Below are 18,662 nucleotides of genomic sequence, written 5' to 3'. Positions count from 1 at the left end.
CAATTAAAAAAAAACTTTATTTATATACCAGTTTTACAAATGAGGAAATCCCCAAAGGGAGGTTTTTGGAGATTTTTTGAAGGTTTTTGGAGACACACACACACACACACACACACCCACACACAAACTCTGCTGTAACAAGCTGTGGACAGAGGAAGTGATACTGTTCTCTATAAACATTTGTTTTGTTTGTTGATGTTTGGTAATGTGTCAGTTATGTAGTTTAAACATAATTCAGTACTAATAGATCATGTGGACACAAACCATGTTTGTGTTTGCATACAAATAAGCAACCGATTTAAACCTGAGTCATTTACTCTGGCATTACAAAAACAAGACAGAAGAGAGTGTACAACACACACACACACACACACAGGAAATAGAATGATTCTGTTTTCTGTGACTACATCTGAACTGCATTCACAGCAGATTGTGTTATAATGCAGTTCTGTTATTATGGCCAAACAGCTACAACAACAAAAGCAGCAATGACAAAGCAAGTCAATTCGGTACACTCACTATGAATAACTAAAAGAAAGAAAACAAAATACAGTCCCTCATCTCAGCAATGCACACACGCACGCACTCACACACACACACACACACACACACACACACACACACACACACACACACACACACACACACACACACACACATGTTCGTTTTTGTGAAAAGTGGGTTCATCCCATAATGGTTTTATACTGTTCAAACTGTATGTTCTATTGCCCTACACAAACCCTACACCTAACCCTAACCCTCACAGGAAACTTTGTGCATTTTTACTTTCTCAAAAAAACTCATTCTGTATGATCTGTAAGCGTTTTGAAAAATGGGGACATGGGTTATGTCCTCATAAGTCACCCTCTCCTTGTAATACCTGTGTCATACCCATGTCATTATACAGAGTTGTGTCCTGATATGACACAAAAACAAGAACACACACACACAAAAACACATTACCAGGCAGTGTCCAGTGATGGCGTCACAGTGCTCTGTGTGTCCGTGGCATTGACAGAATTCACACACGCCACGATACAGCGTCCCGTTCACTCTGCGGAAGCCCACTGCACATGTCTGTGAAACACACACACACACACACACACACACACACACACACACACACACACACACACACACTTAATAAATCAACACATATGAGTGTTCATGAGGATGAGCGTGGTGTTTGGGCAGGTTTGGCTGTACGTGCATCTGCGCTGCCAGTAATTAATTGGTGCTGTGCTAATTGACGGATCATTGTAGTGCACAAAGTTCTTTGATTTACTAAATGATTTGTTTCAGTCAACTGAAGCACAAGGGAAGTGTATAGAGCCAGCTTTCTCTGATGCCAGTGTGTGTGTGTTTGTGTGTGTGTGTTTAAGCTGTATTTTCTTATTCAAACCATTCTGCCTTGTTTTATTTCATTAATCCTCTTCTTCTTTTTGCACTGAGTGATTGGTCTCAGTTTTTACTGTCTGCATAGACAGCTGCCGACATGAGATCACAATTGTCATTTATTTAGAAAATATTCTCATTATTTACGTTACGAATCTACGTTATTCATCTTACTGTAAATGATTCATTCACAAAGTGAAAACCCATGTACTCTTTATTAAAATAAATCTTTAAAAAGTTCAACCTTCTAAACTTTTTTTTTTAATCTTTAAACATTAAACATTTTTTTCATCTGGTTATTGCTATTATTAAAATGCTATACATTCATTTGCTAAGATACTCTTATAAAGGAGGAGACTAATTAGAACATTTGCATGGATTATTATGATATAGGCACAACTGACATTCATTGGTGTCAGCCTTTGTGTGAAGTGCTTTCCAAATGATGGTTGTTTTCTGCATTATTTTCAAGCCGTCATGCATTTTGGGATTGACTTATTCATGGAGAGTTTATGCGATCCTGTCTTAGAATTTGGTCCAAACAAGATATCTAATGAGGCACAATAATCATGCAACCTGCTGTTTAGAGCAGCCTTCGCATCGGGACGATGCCTTAATGTGCTGTAGATGGGCAGATCACTACAACTGCTGACTGCAGAGACCTTACACAAACACGCTGAATATGAAGTGGATATTGTAGATGACTACAGCGATAAACATCACACTTTTTTTCCTTCTTTCTTCCAGTGACCCTGCTGACCCCGTCACTCTCAGAGCAGCCCATCCTTCCCAACACTGAGCTGAGACACACAGGGATCATTTAAAGGGACAGTTCAGCCAAAAATAAACTCACTCCTGTCCTTTTAGACTCTGCATGACTTGTGTTCATCTTCAGTGATGAGATGACAAAAAGAGACTTCTTTCAAAAACATAAAGAAAAATAAATAACTAATAATAATAATTATCCCAAACTTTAACAGTTAGTGTAAAGACTGATCAACACACAGTACATAAAGGTCATTAAATATGATCAACAGAAACTCAAAAATGCTTATTGTGCGACTAGATTGTGGACTGCTTCAAAAGAAAACAAATACATTTTAAAAACAAAGTTTTCTATTGAGATTATTCAAGTTTAATTCAATTCAAGTTTATTTGTATAGCGCTTTTTACGATACAAATCACTGAAAAGCAACTTTGCCGAAAATTAAGTTTCTATAATATTTAGTAGGAGCTTATAAGTGATGACTGTCAGTTTATGAACATATGACCGGAATTTTCAGAAAAATTAATACAAGACGTAGTCAGCCAGATGATGAACACTAAGATTTTAATCTGTAGTTGTTATAATTAGCTTTTCTCTAGTGTGTACTCATTTAGCTGAGAAGATGTGTGTGTGTGTGTATTTATCCTGCGGTTGAGATGATCACAGTCTCTTTCTGACTCATGGCCAGTGGGACCTGCTCACATCAGCATAAAAATCTGCTCACTCAGAAATCAATAGCCACTGCAGCTTTAATAGAGGAGACACTTATGCAGAGAGGAAGCATATCCCAGAGATTCCACACAGTCAGCCACCCCAGCTGCTGAAGTGCACACACACACACACACACACACATACACAGGCCCTGAAACAAACTACATATTCAGCCCACTGCTAATACAATTTGATCAGGGTTTGTCTCAGGAGGTGCACGAGGAGGTGTTTCCGGCTGTCAGTGCATCGGTTCACTGGGATGCTGTTTAAAACACACAGAGCGGCTCTGATACACACCTCTGGGGAACAACAGGGTCTGCATTTACCAGTTTACCAGGTAAAAACCCTTAAAGACAGTTTGAGGATGTTAACAGCAGATTAACTCGTAATCCATTGTCAGAACTGGACCGTACAGGATATTCCACTCCATTTATATATGTGAAATAACCCATATTCATTTTGGATGAACAAAAAATTGTAGAAGAGTGCTATATTATGCATTTTTAGCTGTTACTTGTCTTGAAAAAGGCGGATGATAACAAGTATCTAAATGACACTACAGAGGTTGTCAAGGATATTAAACCTCACACCGAACAGGAAAACTCATCTAGCCTTACTGTGTTTATAACCATACTCTTGAATACTATGCTAACTTTCAGGTAAAATACAGTAGAAAGAGTTGTTAAATCTTTATGCTGATGTTGAAATCATGTCACCACAGTGTAGTTTATTTATATCCTATGCGTAGCTTTTTACTTCTGACGATTGCATTTAGGCTTCAAAGAATCTGCAAGAATCATACACTTGTGAAGGTGGAAGAGTTTATTTTTTGCAATAATCCAAAGGCCAGAGGAAAAATCATATTGGGTTTTGTGGACGTGCAGGTTGATCTCCAAAAAAACTGCAGTGCTCCAGTGACTTCATTTCAAATAAACCTATGTTTATTTTACATGTCGGTCAAAATCTCTTCCGGCCTTCTGAATATTCTTCATCTTTCTCTTTTTGTTCCACAGAAAACATTAACAACATTAAGAGAGTGAGTTAATGATGACTGGAGGTTTGGTTTAACCCTCTATATGACTTTCACAGCTCTTCCAGAGGATAACGAAGTCACGGTCTGAGTTATACCTACAGTCATTATCAGCTTTCAGAGAGGGGTCTAACTTCTTCTGTGTCAGACATCAGAGTGTCTCCTGTTCATCTCTACTTTGTTATGTGGAAGTGTTTTTCATGCTTACCTCACATGAAGTGCCATCATAACTGGGAGGACACTGGCATACCTCCACAGCGCTGGCCTGAACACCGCTGCCAGAGCCTTCAGCCGCAACACTCATGCTCACACGGCCCAACCTGAGAGAGAGAGAGAGAGAGAGAGAGAGAGAGAGAGAGAGGTTTAACAAGACTTTATTATTTACATAATAAAAACATTATTCACAACACCATCAAATACCCAGCAAATGTCTTCTGGCCCAGATCCGGACCACACAATCACTTTTCCCTCGGCTCATGTACCGCAAAGAATGATGGCCCTAAAGTGGCCCAGAACTGGATTAAAGACTAGGGCCACACATGGGCCATAACCGGCCCGAATCTCAGCCAGTTAATCACCCTTAACTGGCACTGAACTGGGGCAAAAAAAAGGTTTTATTATTGGTACCAATTCTGAGCCTTACGTACACCAGAATCCCCCAATCTGAGCCACACCTGAGCCTTATATAGCCCAGACCCAACCCAGACAGCAAGCAGTTTCGGCCCAGATCCGGCCCACATCTGGCAATTATCATGCAATATTGTATTTATCTTGTTTATCGTGGGTCACATAATATGCTGCCTGATCTTAGCCTGATTTGTGCCACACTCCTCCCACCAACAAGCGCCCTCATATTGTTTGCCAGATCCCCGCCGTGCCATCATTGCCACACATGGCTCAGCTCTGGCTGAAAGGATACATGCCATTGCCGACAGGAGGCCAGCAGTGCCAGCTTGAGGCCACATTTTGGCCAAGTCTGTTTGCTATGTTGGTACTCGTTGATCAAATTAATTACAAATTCAGAACCAACTGGCCCTCATCAGTTACACACAAAACATTTTTAAGACACCAAACATCATCAACACACCCCTCATATTTTATAAGATTATAATATACAAACTCTATATTCAACCTTCCGGCTACAAGGTTCTTGAACATTAATTCAGCATCAGTACTAAGAAGATTCAGCCCTTCATTCTTTCTCATCTTACAAATTGCTAATTTTGCAGTTTCGATCAAGTAGTTTAACAAACACGTTTTCCTTCTGAGCAAGAATCTCTACATCCCCAGTAAACACTTCTTCTAAGAATTTATCATCAAATGCTTGAAACCATCCATCAAGAAGATTAAAAAGACCTTTCAACCTATTTCATCTTAAAAACAAATGTTCCAAATTTTCTACTATTCCACAAAACCTACACTGTTCACCCACTACTGGATTCATGTGCACCATGTGTCTGTCTGTAGCTATCTCCCCATGAATAAGCCTCCACTGCAGATCAGCAGTGCGCTTCTCTATGGGAGGCTTATACAGGGCTCTCCACCTGTCCCTCACAAGGAAGTCTGGCTTCAACACACCTGGCCACCTGGAGGCTTTCTGACCTTTAAGAGAGTCCTGGTGTAAAACTTTGACTGTAGAGTGATATATTGCTTTTTTGATGCAGACTCAAAATATTCTAGCTGCTGGGTTTTAAAAGATAGAAGTGACCCCACATCTTCATCTTCATTTTCTGTCTTTATAAGATGAGAGATTTTAATTCCTGGGAGTTCCTGTTCATTCGTCATGTCCATCAAATTTCCTCTCCCAATTTACTTTCTGTAGCTACTTGGTAAGGTATTGACAGTCCCCTCCATCAACTTTTCTGTCAAGCGTGAAGATCTTAAACCAGTCATTTCTTTAAGTTCCTCCAACGACTTCCATCCATCTCTATTCAAGAGGTGTCCCAGCTGGACAATGCCATTTCTCTGTAAGCATGCACTTACACTTACAGAAGACAAAAGTCTTGTTTGAATCATTGGATTAAAAAACAAAGGTTCCTCTAGAACCCAGTTCCCAGGTTCATCAACCTCTCTTTCAACTTTAAAAACAGTTCTCCATGAATCTCCATGCAACTTTGTCCGGTAAAAATGCGAAAGCTCAGATATGTTTATCTTCTCCAGGTTCATTAAAAATAAATGTTTATCCAATCCAAGACCGCCAGTTTTTTGAAGAATTGCCTTTGCAGTCTGAGACCAAACCAAGTTCTTATGGAAGAGAAGTCTCTGTGCTGCTTGGATTCTGAAAGCACAGATTCTGCTCCTCACATCCACCTGACCTTGGCCTCCTTCTTCAGCTGGAAGATACAGAGCTGCTGCACGAATCCTGTGTTCTCCACTCCAGAAGGAGTTCACAAAAGTCCTTTGTATCCTGCAAATCAGCTGATCAGGAGGCTCCAGTACCACGAGTCTATGCCACAGGATAGAGGCAGCCAGGTTGTTTACCACCAGAACTCTTCCTCTGTACGACAATTGTGGTAATAGACATTTCCATTTAGACAATCGAGCATTCACCTTTTCCAGCATTCTCTCCCAATTTTTTTTTCCTTTAAATGTTGTATTTCCTGAAAAAAAACACATAAAAACTGTAACCCCTTCTCTTACCCACATCAATCCACCTGGTAATTTTGGAGGTCCTAACCCTCCCCACTCACCAATAATAAGCCCCTTCACTTTTCCCCCAGTTCATTTTTTTGAAAATGCCCTCTCATATTTTCTAATAATTCCCATTAAAAGTCAACGTCATTTTGACTTGTGATAAAGACATAGGCATATAATGCATAGGCAGATAATGGCACCCTACTACTACTATTTATACCAGGAAGTAAAATTCCATTCAGATCTCTCCTAATCCTACACAACAATGGCTCAATAGCCAGACTATACAATTGTCCAGAAAGTGGGCAACCCTGCCTAATACCCCTTAATATCAGTATTGGTTCACTTAATCCTCCACCTGCTTTAACCATCACAAAAACATTTGAATATAACAACTTAATAGAAGATATAAAATTATCTCCAAATCCAAATTGTTTTAAAACCTTAAGAAGATTAACATGGTCAACCCGATTGAATGCTTTCTCTAGGTCCAAACAAAGAATACCCAGGTTTAAATTATTAAATTGGTTAAAATCAACTACATTCCTTAATAAAAAGAGATTATCCATGATTGACCTTTTGGGAATGCAATATGTCTGGTTATTTTGAACCCATAACTCTAAATAAGACTTCAACCTATTTGCTAAACACTTTGACAGTATTTTGTAGTCCAAACATAATAGAGAAGCTGGTCTCCATTTTTTAGAAGTCCTAGATTTCCTTTTTTTGGAAGCAAAGACAATACAGCTCTTTGGCAGCTTATAGGAAGGGTTCCACTTTTGATGCTTTGAATGAGTACTTCATACAGATCTTGTCCTAATATATTCCAAAAAGTTTGGTAAAACTCAACTGGCAGTCCACCAATTCCAGGAGAACGTCCTCTTGATAGCTGTTTCATTGTTTCCGTAATCTCCTGAAAAGTTATTTGACTGTCTAGTGAATTTCTCCCCTCTTCTTCCACCTGAGGTAAATCACTCAGCAAATCAGAAGCACTCTCAATGTCACAGTTCTCAGCGTCATACAAGTTTTTGTAAAAGTTAACTGCCAGCTTCTTTATTTCCACTGGGTCTAATGTTATAGTCCCTTCAAGCCGTTGAAGATGATATATTTGTTTTTGTTGAGAGCTTTACTTTTCAAGGTTGAAAAAGAATGATATAGGAGTGTCCATGTCTTTAATCGAACAGATTCTTGCCCTTACAATTGCTCCTTTCACCTGCTCCTGTAATAACGAGCCAAGTTCTTCTTCTTATTCAACAGCTCACTCTGCCCAGTTCTATTATTAAAAATAGTACTTTCCATTCTTTGAATGTCTTTCTACAAGCTTTTTAGTGCAAACTTCACCCTTGATGTATTATATGAACTGCAATTTTGACAAAATATTATTATATTTAATTTACCAGCATCCCACCACTGACACGTTTTCAAAATAATATTTCTGCATTTTCCATTTATTCCAGAATAGTTTAAAACTATGACAAAATAATGCATCTTGTAATAATTTAACATTAAAATGGCAAAAATAATTTGGCTTTGTAATTGCCTTCATGTTTAAATCAAATGAAACCAAGTGGTGATCTTAAAACCCAACAGGTAAAATAACAGCATTCATCACCTTATTATCCCATGTTTTATCAATATAAAATCTGTCTAGTCTTGCCCCACTAACCTTATACTCAGATGCTTTAACCCATGTATATTGTCTAATCCCTATATTTATTTTCCTCCAAATATCAATCAAATTAAGCTCTTTTATCATTTTTGATAATACCACACTTGACTCATTATCAGGTTCCTCCCCATTCCTATCAATTATAAGGAAACTAAAATTTTTTTTTAGTGTCATAAAAAACTCCACCCACTCAGGCCCAATATTTGGTCTATAAACATTAATAAGCACAAACATAATTCCCATATATTCTATATGCACTAATTATACTCTTCCTTTTACAACTTCTTCTACAACTAAAATATTTACATTATATTTTTTTGAGAATAATATGGCTACACCAGAACTCAAATTTGTCCCATGGCTTAGCACACATTTTTCTTCCCACCATCTATCCCATTCTGACTCATTTTCTGTATTAGAATGTGTCTTTTGTTAAAAAAAAAAAAAAACAATATCCACCTTCTTAATTCTAAATAATTCTGACATCCTTTATTTCCATCCCTACCCCCATTTATATTTAAAAAGCCTGCTTTCAAAAACTCCATAAAAACTGAAAAAAATAAACAGGACAGAAAAAGAGTGAAAAGACAAAGAATAGCTGACACCCTGTGTGTTTTAATCATTTTGTGAAGCGTTCGCCTTGATCTTCCTTAACCAAAATATTTTCTGCTTGCTTAGAACCTCATGACTAATGTTTCTTTGTAACAAAGTCACCGACACTATACATTTCCTTATGTCTCGGAAGAAATCTTTGACTTCCACAGTTTTTCCGAAATTGCATCTATAAAGTCATTTATTTCTTGCATTGAATATGTGTCCTCCATGATTTGTGAACCAATATCTGAAATTTCAGAGTCATTATCATCAGCTCCCATTTCAGAATCAGTACACATTTCAACACTGTTAAATACTTCAGAATCATCAGTTTGTACCATCTCAACATTTATTTTTCCTTTGGTGACATCATCAGTCATCACTGTACTTTTCTCTATTTTAGATGCATAATTTTATCCAATAGAAATCCCTTTTTCCTCAATATCATTTTTCTGATCATTTCTGTCAATCAAATCAGCATTAACAATGTTCCTTTCCTCTATAATCATCATTTTGTTCTTGAACATTCTCAGCATCAGCACTATGTTCAGCTACCTCTTCCTGCCTATCCTGGGCCTTATGTGGGCACACCATCCTCTTATGCCCAATATCGCCACACTCAAAGCATTTCATGTTGCCTTGCTAATCAAGGTTTTTTTGGGGTGTCCAGTCCATATTCTTTGTATTTGCATAGAAAAGAACAACCAGAACAGAATTTCAAAAATTTAGTTCAAAAACATTTAAAAATGTCTTATTTTATTATCCATAGAAAGTCAGGTTTTAAATGACACAAGGCAGAGTAATAAATGACAGAATGATCTTTTCCCGTGCTCTTTCTCATTTTGCATTTTTAGAAACTGTGGCCTTAATAATCTTTGTAGGTCTCAGTATGGATAAAAAAATATATAATAATAAACTGTAATAACAGCTCCACATTTAACAAAGCACATACAAAAGACCTGAATGGGAAACAACGTGACCTGTTTTACAGAATATGGAACTTTGTAATACATAACCCCCCCTTGACAGTAAAGTTAAGTGTTCAGTGACTGTTATGAAAGATTGAAACCCTTGTGGCATCAGTCTCAGGTGCGTAGTCAAATACTGTCTAACCAAATAATAAATAAATAATGCAATACTGAAGAAATCATCTCTCAGGCTTTTTTCTTTTTGGTAAAACAGATGCAATGTTAGGTTTGATCAAAACAGATGTCTGTGACTATAATGAATCAAATGCTGCATCAACTTTGCTGTTGTCATGACAATCTATGTGCATCTTGTTTTCTGTCAGCTGTGTTTGAGAATCAGCAAGCAGCAGACACATTAAGATAAACCGGGATTTTTGTGTAAATATATACTGTATAGATCTAAATAAATGCATGCTGCTTGAGAAGCAGCTTCTGTGTTGCCATCACATTCAACAGACAAATGAAGAAAATGTTTAGAATTCACATTTATGATAAATAATTTTGCATTCTGGATGGAACCAGTCTGTGCTCTGGCTCTGGTATGAGTGTGTGTGTGTGTGTGTGTGTGTGTGTGTGTGTGTGGGTGTGCGCGTGTGTGTGTGAGCCTGCAGGACTGCAGTGTACCTGTAGATGGCGCTGTGTTCCTGAGCGTAGGAGGCCCGGATCAGCAGACGCTCAATGTTGTTGAGGACATTGTGGAAGTCTCTCTTACTGACAGGCAGTCTTGAGGCTTGATGCAGAAAGCTTTCGGGCAGGAGATCTATCCTGCGCTCAGCTGTGGAGAACGGATACACCACGACCCCAGAGCTGCTGTCAATCAACCTCAGCCCACCGCCCTGAAGAAAGAGGAACACATCAAGCCTTCCCTCTGTCCGTGATCACACCAGGTGCAAAACTGCTGTCGTTAGTAAATTACACACTGGCTAAAGAACAAAGAAACTGTAGCATTAATGTGTGCATGTTTACATGTCCATGCACTTAGCTTGACAAATAATTGAGTTAATAACATAACCATGTAGTCTATAATAATTAATCAGCTTAATAATCAGCTTTATATATGTGTGTGGGTTTACTTAGTCAAGTTTGACTCTACATATGAGCTAATATGACAAAACCTCACATTCAGGAACACCTCTGTTTGGGTGAGAGAGAGAGAAAAAATATATAACACACATACAAAAATATTATTTTATGTAAAAATGTATGTATTATTTATTTCTTTTTAATGTCATTAGATTTACTCATAAATATCTTCATAAAAACAGTAGAAATGGTATGTCTTGATTTAGGTAGCTCAGCACAGTCTGTGTGTGTGTGTGTGTTGTGTGTGCGTGTGTGTGTGTGTGTGTCTGTGTGGAGAATAGGGTGATTTATGAAGATGGATGTGATGACTACATAAAGGATGAGAGAGATTGTTTTTATGGAAGGAGGAATATTTTCAGGAAATTACATTTAATAAATTGTGAAGAATTGTGCAAGTGTGTGTGTGTGTGTTTATTGTGTGTGTGTGTGTGTGTGTGTGTGCATGCATTGATGCAATAACAGGTAACCCATATAACTGCTCTGACACTGTGAGCGGACTCATCCTAGAGCATTATGGGATGTGATTCATTCGGCTCGTTTATTTACCACCTCACCACACTGACTGCTGTGAAAATCAGGCTTTATTGACATGCACAAGCACACACACACACACACACCGCTAGAAGATTGAGGATTTAGAGGAGCTGGACTCTCTGTTTGCGCAGAGTTAATGAGGTATGCACATGCAAAACAGGGCTTAACGAACAGTAATTACCTGTCATACACACACGAGCACAGGAGCACACACACATGCAGCTTCGTATCACACTAACAGCTTTATTTTGTTTTGTATTGCTTCAGGAAATTTCAAATAAATATTTTTTTTATGGTTTAAGTTTTATAATAATCCTGTCATAATTATTCCAGTCTGGTGTTTGAAGGTTGGTTGAAGCTATATTTCTGCAGGACCGGAGCTCAATTATTAACACTTTCTAATAACTTTCCTTATTAAATCATTAACAAAATGTTTAACGGATCATTAGTTAATATATTCACATATGTGAAATAATGTGCTTGTTAATGTTTACTAATAAACATTACCTAATAATTAACATTTAATGTAAATTTAAGGGTTCAATCTGTTTATATTTTATTGCTTTGATAAAAGATAAATTAAGTATTTTCTTTAAAACAGTTTTCTCCCCCTCCAGTTAATGTATGATTTAATGAATATTCTGTTTAACGATTCACAATAGTACACTAATAAAAGTGTTGAGGCAATAAAAGCATGTTTTACACCCAAATTACAATGTGTGATATGCAGTGGAGTATAAAGTACCTGAAAGTCATACTCAATTAAAAGTACAGATATCTTACCAGAAAATGACTTCGGTAGAAGTTGAAGTCATCGTTTAGAATATTACTTGAGTAAAAGTCTTAAATTATGTGATATTTATTGTGCTTAAGTGCGAAAAGTATATGTAATATATTTATCTTAAACAACTTCAGTTATGTTAATACACAGCTTGAGTAGTATGTATTTTTGGGTAAGAATAAGAAGCACTTCATCTGTATCTAGTGTCCTTCATTCCAACATAGGATCTGCATCTGAAATAGCATTTAGCCTAGACTTTAATGTATCTCAGAGGGGACATGAATGCATTTAACCTGCAGCTACAGATAGGCATAATGATTATTTTTAACATAAAACATTGAATACTGATATTTGAAATAATTTAAAACATAATGTGAAATGTGAAATGAAAACCTGCAGTAGGTAGAAACAAGTGACAGTTAATGAGTGAGTCATTGAGATCTAACCAACTCATTCAGAAACAAAGCATTCGACTGTGTTAATGATTAAATCACTGAAACGTTTTTAACGACCGATCCATTCAAAAAGCTGATTCATTCAGTAAGTAAACATGGTGCATTGTTCGGAGACACAAAACATTGCTGTGTGATCTTTGTTTGGAACTACTTTCGTTGACTGAGCAAAAACAAGCAATATTACCTCTAAAATGTAAGTCACATATTTGGGCCTATCATACACCCCGCTCAATGCAACGCTAGGCGCAGTGCAAGTGTGCTTGCTAGTTTCAGTCCGGCGCTTTAATTAGCAAATGCATTTGCGCCCATTTCTGCACCCATGGGTGTGCTGGTCTAAAAAACTGACTTCTGATTATTTTGTATTAAGTGACGAATACGCTTCAGGGAAATGTATCTGACAAACAGATTTTAATCTGGAAATGTAGAGGAGTAAAAGTAAAAAGTTGGCAGAAATATAAAAACTCAAGTAAAGTACAGATACTCCCCAAAAATACTTAAGTACTCTTACAAAGTATTATTACACTGTCACATTACACCACTTGAGATATATCTTTGCCAAGCATTTAGCTAAAGACACACTTTACACCAATTATGTTAAAGTAAGTAAGTTTAGCTAAAAGTCCAGTGCCAATAAAGATAAAAAATACCTTGTAAATGTCTATAAACATTTACAAATGATGCAATGGTGATCTCAACTTTAGATTGGGTACTGCAAAAATATTAACAAATGATTAATAAATGATGAAATATGTGCAAATAGTAGAAGTCTACACAACAAACAAAGACCAAATATATGACCTTTAAAGACTGTGTTTATGAGTTAATGCATATAATAACATGAATAATTTGGGAATTGCTTAAAATTAGTAATTAATCTATATTTTCACAACATTTGTAAATGTAAAAATAAGCCTTAGCTAAGATGTGAACTGAAGTTTAACGACACTTGTAAGCATTCAACAACACATTAACAAATAAACTTGTAATCATTGAGTATTTCTGTTAAAATCTTTTGTAGGTTTTTAAAAGGCATTGAAAGATAAATTACATTTGTTAACATTAACTAACGATCAGTTAAGCATTATATAATGTTTGTTAATGATTTATTAATGAAAGTTATTATTAAGTGTTACCAAAAAATCTTTAAAGCAACACGAATAAACCAAATATTAGGAGAGTGCTTTTCTGGCAGACTAAATAAAGGAGAATACACCGTGTGTCAGCTGAGCTAAGCAGACACGAATTACACAAACAGGTGTGTGAATGCAGACTCAAGCATGCTTTTACACACGCGCAGACGTAAACACAGCTGCGGCACATCACAAACACACGCATTCACACTCACAAACAAACATGCTCGCAGACATAAACATCTGGACGAATCCCAGACGGCCTCGCTGTGCCCTGAGATGCACACACACACACACACACGACGGGACCGATGAGGCGAGGTGTAGGTGTAATGGTAATGGGCTCCAATAATGGGATCTCTGGGTAAAGGTGAGGTCATTCAGCCTCAAACACACAGGTACAAACCCCACGACCCGGCTCTCTCGTGTGCTGCATATAAAAGCACCCAAAGCCAAAATCAAATATGGTGAAGCCTTCTTTTATATTAGAACATATTCTCCATAAAAATGAATATATTTGATGCCGGTGGCATATTAATTCATCACATTTTATTATTTTTGTTTTGCTGTTTTTTTGCAGAAATTACGTCCAATATGGTTTTGGCCCTTTCCTCTGGGCATTTCTACTCAAGATTACCGCACATGGATTTTATGTTTATGCAAACAGCATACGTACGTTTTTAATATTGTTTATTTTTATTTATTTTTTTTAACAAAAGAGTTCAATTAAAAATATAGCTGCAAGCAGCAATTATGTGGCCAAGCAGCTGTAGGTATAAAGTAAGTTAAACATCCAAATAACTTTTTTGGGGGTCATCAGCAGTTTTAACCCTAATTTACAACTCTCAGGGCAATCCTAAAGTCACCTATTAATGTTCATTTGAAAAAGGAAATCCTTGCATCAGGTCTCAAAATGACTTACTAAATCATATGTGACCCTGGAACACACAACCAGTCTTAAAGGGATAGTTCACCCAAAAATGTAATTTCCTTTCATTATTTATGTGTATGAGTTGCTTTCTTATGTCGAACATAAAAGAAGATATTTTGAAGATTGCTGGTAATCAAACAGTTGGTGGTTCCCATTGACTTCAAAAGTATTTATTTTCCTGGTATGGATGCAATGGGAACCACGAACTGTTTGATTACCAGCAATCTTCAAAGTATCTTATTTTTTGTTTGACATAAGAAAGCAACTCATACAGGTTTGAAGACATGAAGGTGAGTAAATGATGACAGAGCGTTCATTTTTGGGTGAACTATCCCACAGGGGTATATTCGTAGCAATAGCCAAAAATACACTGTTAGGGTCAAAATTATAGATTTTTCTTTTATGTTAAAAATCAGTAGGACATTAAGTAAAGATCATGTTCCATGAAGATATTTTGTAAATTTCCTACTGTAAATATATAAAAACTTATTTTTTTTATTAGTAATATGCTTTGCAAATTTTCTCAGTATTTTTATTTTTTTGCACCCTCAGATTGTGATAGTTGTATCTTGGCCAAATATTGTCCAATCCTAATAAACCATACATCAATGCAAAAATTATTTATTCAGGTTTCAGATGATCTATAAATCTCAATTTCCAAAAAAAAAAAAAAAAAAATACTCTTAGAACTGGATTTGTGGTCCAGTGGTCACATATGTGTATCTAAATGTCAATTTCTAAGCATGTGTTTGTTTGTTTTTTAACAGAAAGGGTAAAAGTTTGATGTTAAAGCAGCAATACAAGGACAGAAACTAACTTTTCAGAATAATAATTGATTCTTAGCTTTCTTTTAAGGGTGTAAAAGTGGTTAATACAGTGAAATTTAATTTAGCCAATTTTAGGTTCATTAAAAATAGCTTAACTTAAGAGACTGAAATGTTATTCATGAAAGCTATGATTCTACCACATATTATGTGACTACTTGTACACAAACATGCAAGTATGATCTTAAGATTGTCAAAACTGTTCATTAACAAGCTCTTGTGAATCAGATAAAAAGCCAAACAATTTCCATTATGGTGGTATTAGTATTATTATTATTTTTGAGCTGGGGAGACTGGATCAGATTAGATGATTTATTGCTAGTTTTTAAGATTCTTAATGATTTTACTTCATATTTAAGGAGTAAATCAGATATCTTGTTCCACAAGAGCAAAATCATATATATATATATATATATATATATATATATATATATATATATATATATATAGTTTTAGTCAGTTACCATTTTTCTTTAAAAGAATCATGACTGGAATAGATTCTCAACAGAATTTAAGTATATAAAAAGTCAGTGGTTTTTCTAAAATAAAATAAATAAACAATGAAGTCAATTTAATTAATTAATTCATTCATTTGATTTCATTTAAACTTCAACATGTCCTTGAACTACAGCTGAAAATGAGTTGGCCTGAGTTAATATTTTTATAAGGATTTAATGTTTTATTAACGTGTATTACCCCTGATAAAAAATAAATAAATAAATAAATGTAATTAATAAATTAATTGTCAAGTGACAGCTTCACTTTCTGTCTGGTCTCTTCAGTGTCACATTTGCCTGTAGGAAAACCATTTAGAAAATAAAAAATCTGCTTGTGTTGTGACAGGCACATATTTGGACCAAAATTTAGAGGAGGTCAAGTGGAAGCTGTACGACGACTTCAAAACAGTTTTCAATTAAATTGCTGGCGAGAAAAATTCTATTTCCTCTCAAGGTCTAAAGGTGGAGAGAGTCTGCCTACATGTTTCACAATGAATCACAACCGCACAGAGTTTAAAGAAACCATTTACTCGCCCTGATCCTATCAAGCGCAGCGTGAACGTGTTCGTTGTTGTGCAGACGTACCTCTATGATGACATCAGGAGCGCTGAGGATGCGAACGGGGCCGTCTTTGCTTTCTGTGTCATAAGAGAGCGAATACTCCAGCCAGCCTCCGTAAGCCAGGAGCTGCAGACACAAACACACACAAACAACAGCAAGGGTCAGCAACCGTGTCTGTTTCAAGAAAGGGTCGAAAACAAGTTCAACACAGTGATTATTGATGAAGCCACACACACACACACACACACACACACACACACATCTCTGCCCCTCTGAACAAAGCCGAGCGATGTGAGTGCATTCTCTCCTTGTTATTGAGAAATGTTATGCTGCAGGGCAAATCAGCACGGTTAAATCAGACCAGCTCCACAGGGGAGAACAACACTTCACCGTGTGTTTTCTGCATCCAATGCTGGCTTTTTACACACACACACGCCCACTCACGCATACACACTCCTACACATATCTACACTTCATATCTCTCAAGACAGGCTTGGGTTATACTGCATCATCCTTTGAGTCGAGGTCAGAGCACATCTCTCCAACACACCAGACTCATACGGCATTCACATCCAAACCAAACATCAACACTCTCGTCTCGCTCGTCCCACTTTTATATGCTCTGACTGCTCATGTCTAAAGGAAAGAGAAAAGACATTTGTCTCCAGACCAACACGTGAAAAAACTATTGATTCTTCAGCACTGCGGCTGGCCGGCAAGCCTGAAATGACATTTGGGCAAATCGCCCAAGAAATGTCTTATTTCACGCCAAAATGATGTTTGGCTTACACAAAACGAAACCTTATCCAAAGACCATAAAGTTTGAGACATTATTTTCATGGCAGTTATGCTCATTTCCTCCCAATTATTTATTGCAAGTTATTCACATGCATACATGGGTTGGACTAAAATAATTTGAACACCTGGGAAATGTGAAAAGTTTCATTCTTTAGGTGTTACACCACATTGGAGTAGATTCATACACATTTTGAATGGTCTCCAGGTGAATGTTGTCTATCAGAAAATCGTACAGCATAGTTGCTTCAGAGATGTTGAAGGAGGTGGTCTGATCATATTCAAGGCAAGTGACTGTGATTTCAAGTTTTAGCAGTTAGTGCAGGCTTTGTGAAGTTCTCTGTGTTTGGTTTTTGTCTGAAAATTGAGGTTTGCTGCCACTGTACAGCAGTAGTCCTGTGTTGTTTGGACACAATCCTTCTTAGTGATCAATGGTGCTTATTATTCACTTTCTGTTTTCACCCACTATTCTTCTACTGCACTGTTAGAGTCTTGCCATGCATACTTTTGATCTTAAAACACCAAACAACTGGGTCATCAAGGTTACAGATATCCCTTATAGAAGTCACTTATTTCTCACATGGCTTCTACACGACTGTTTTACAAACTAGACAATACAGACAAACTCCAGTTTGTGTTCATGGACTCTTAGCTCATGGGTTCCTGTTTTTGTTATAGCTATATATTTGCTAATTATCATCATCATCACTTGTGTCTAGTTTATTTGCCAATTAGATAATCACCCTTGTGTATTTTAGCCTTCTTGAGTATGTTTACGTGACAATGCTACTGATTACATGACAAAAACTGTAGTTAGTAACCTACTATATAATCTGACTACCTTTTGATTCTGTTTGAAATAACAGACCATTAACCAATGTAAGAAATATTATCGTAAAATCTTGGGGGCAGCTACTTATTATAATTTTTTTCAAATAATAACATTTACGTTGACACAAAGAATTGTGGGTTATCTGTAGCAGTGAAGGAGACACCTCATGCAACCTTCGAATTCCTTTGAAAGAAGGTTGCATTCTAAGGTTGCCTTCAGAGTGTCCTACTTGCTTTTCTGAAATGAGACTAGAGCTGAAGATCTTTTCCCAAACCCGATGGGACTTGATGGGACCCGACGGGTTCGGGCTTAATTTCTATAATTTTACGTAGGCTCGGACTTGCACTCCGGTTTACAAGGTAAATGAGCGGTCATGTAATGTGTTTCGATTAGCACGAGAAAGATGCGAAAATTTGCCTCTGGCGATTACGTTTTGGTTGCACCAGCAACTAAAGCAAAGTGTGTGTGTGTG

The 18,662-nt window shown here is 36.8% G+C and overlaps 1 protein-coding gene across 5 annotated transcripts in view; it reads right to left on the bottom strand.

Annotated features, from left to right (window-relative positions):
* Positions 1-18,662, bottom strand: part of lama2 (laminin, alpha 2) — a 171,871-nt gene that overhangs the window by 67,852 nt on the left and 85,357 nt on the right. For all 5 annotated transcript variants that reach the window (XM_052534639.1, XM_052534640.1, XM_052534641.1 and 2 more), the window contains exons 13-16: positions 16,588-16,689; positions 10,392-10,603; positions 4,111-4,222; positions 964-1,077 (exon numbers count right to left, since the gene is read on the bottom strand). In XM_052534639.1, the coding sequence (XP_052390599.1) occupies positions 964-1,077; positions 4,111-4,222; positions 10,392-10,603; positions 16,588-16,689 (540 nt within the window). The remainder of the gene's footprint in view (positions 1-963; positions 1,078-4,110; positions 4,223-10,391; positions 10,604-16,587; positions 16,690-18,662) is intronic.

This window comes from Carassius gibelio, chromosome A20, assembly GCF_023724105.1.
Source record: "Carassius gibelio isolate Cgi1373 ecotype wild population from Czech Republic chromosome A20, carGib1.2-hapl.c, whole genome shotgun sequence".
Classification (NCBI taxonomy): domain Eukaryota; kingdom Metazoa; phylum Chordata; class Actinopteri; order Cypriniformes; family Cyprinidae; genus Carassius; species Carassius gibelio.
Note: the sequence above shows the minus strand (reverse complement) of the source record. Positions and strands in the feature narration are given on the sequence as shown.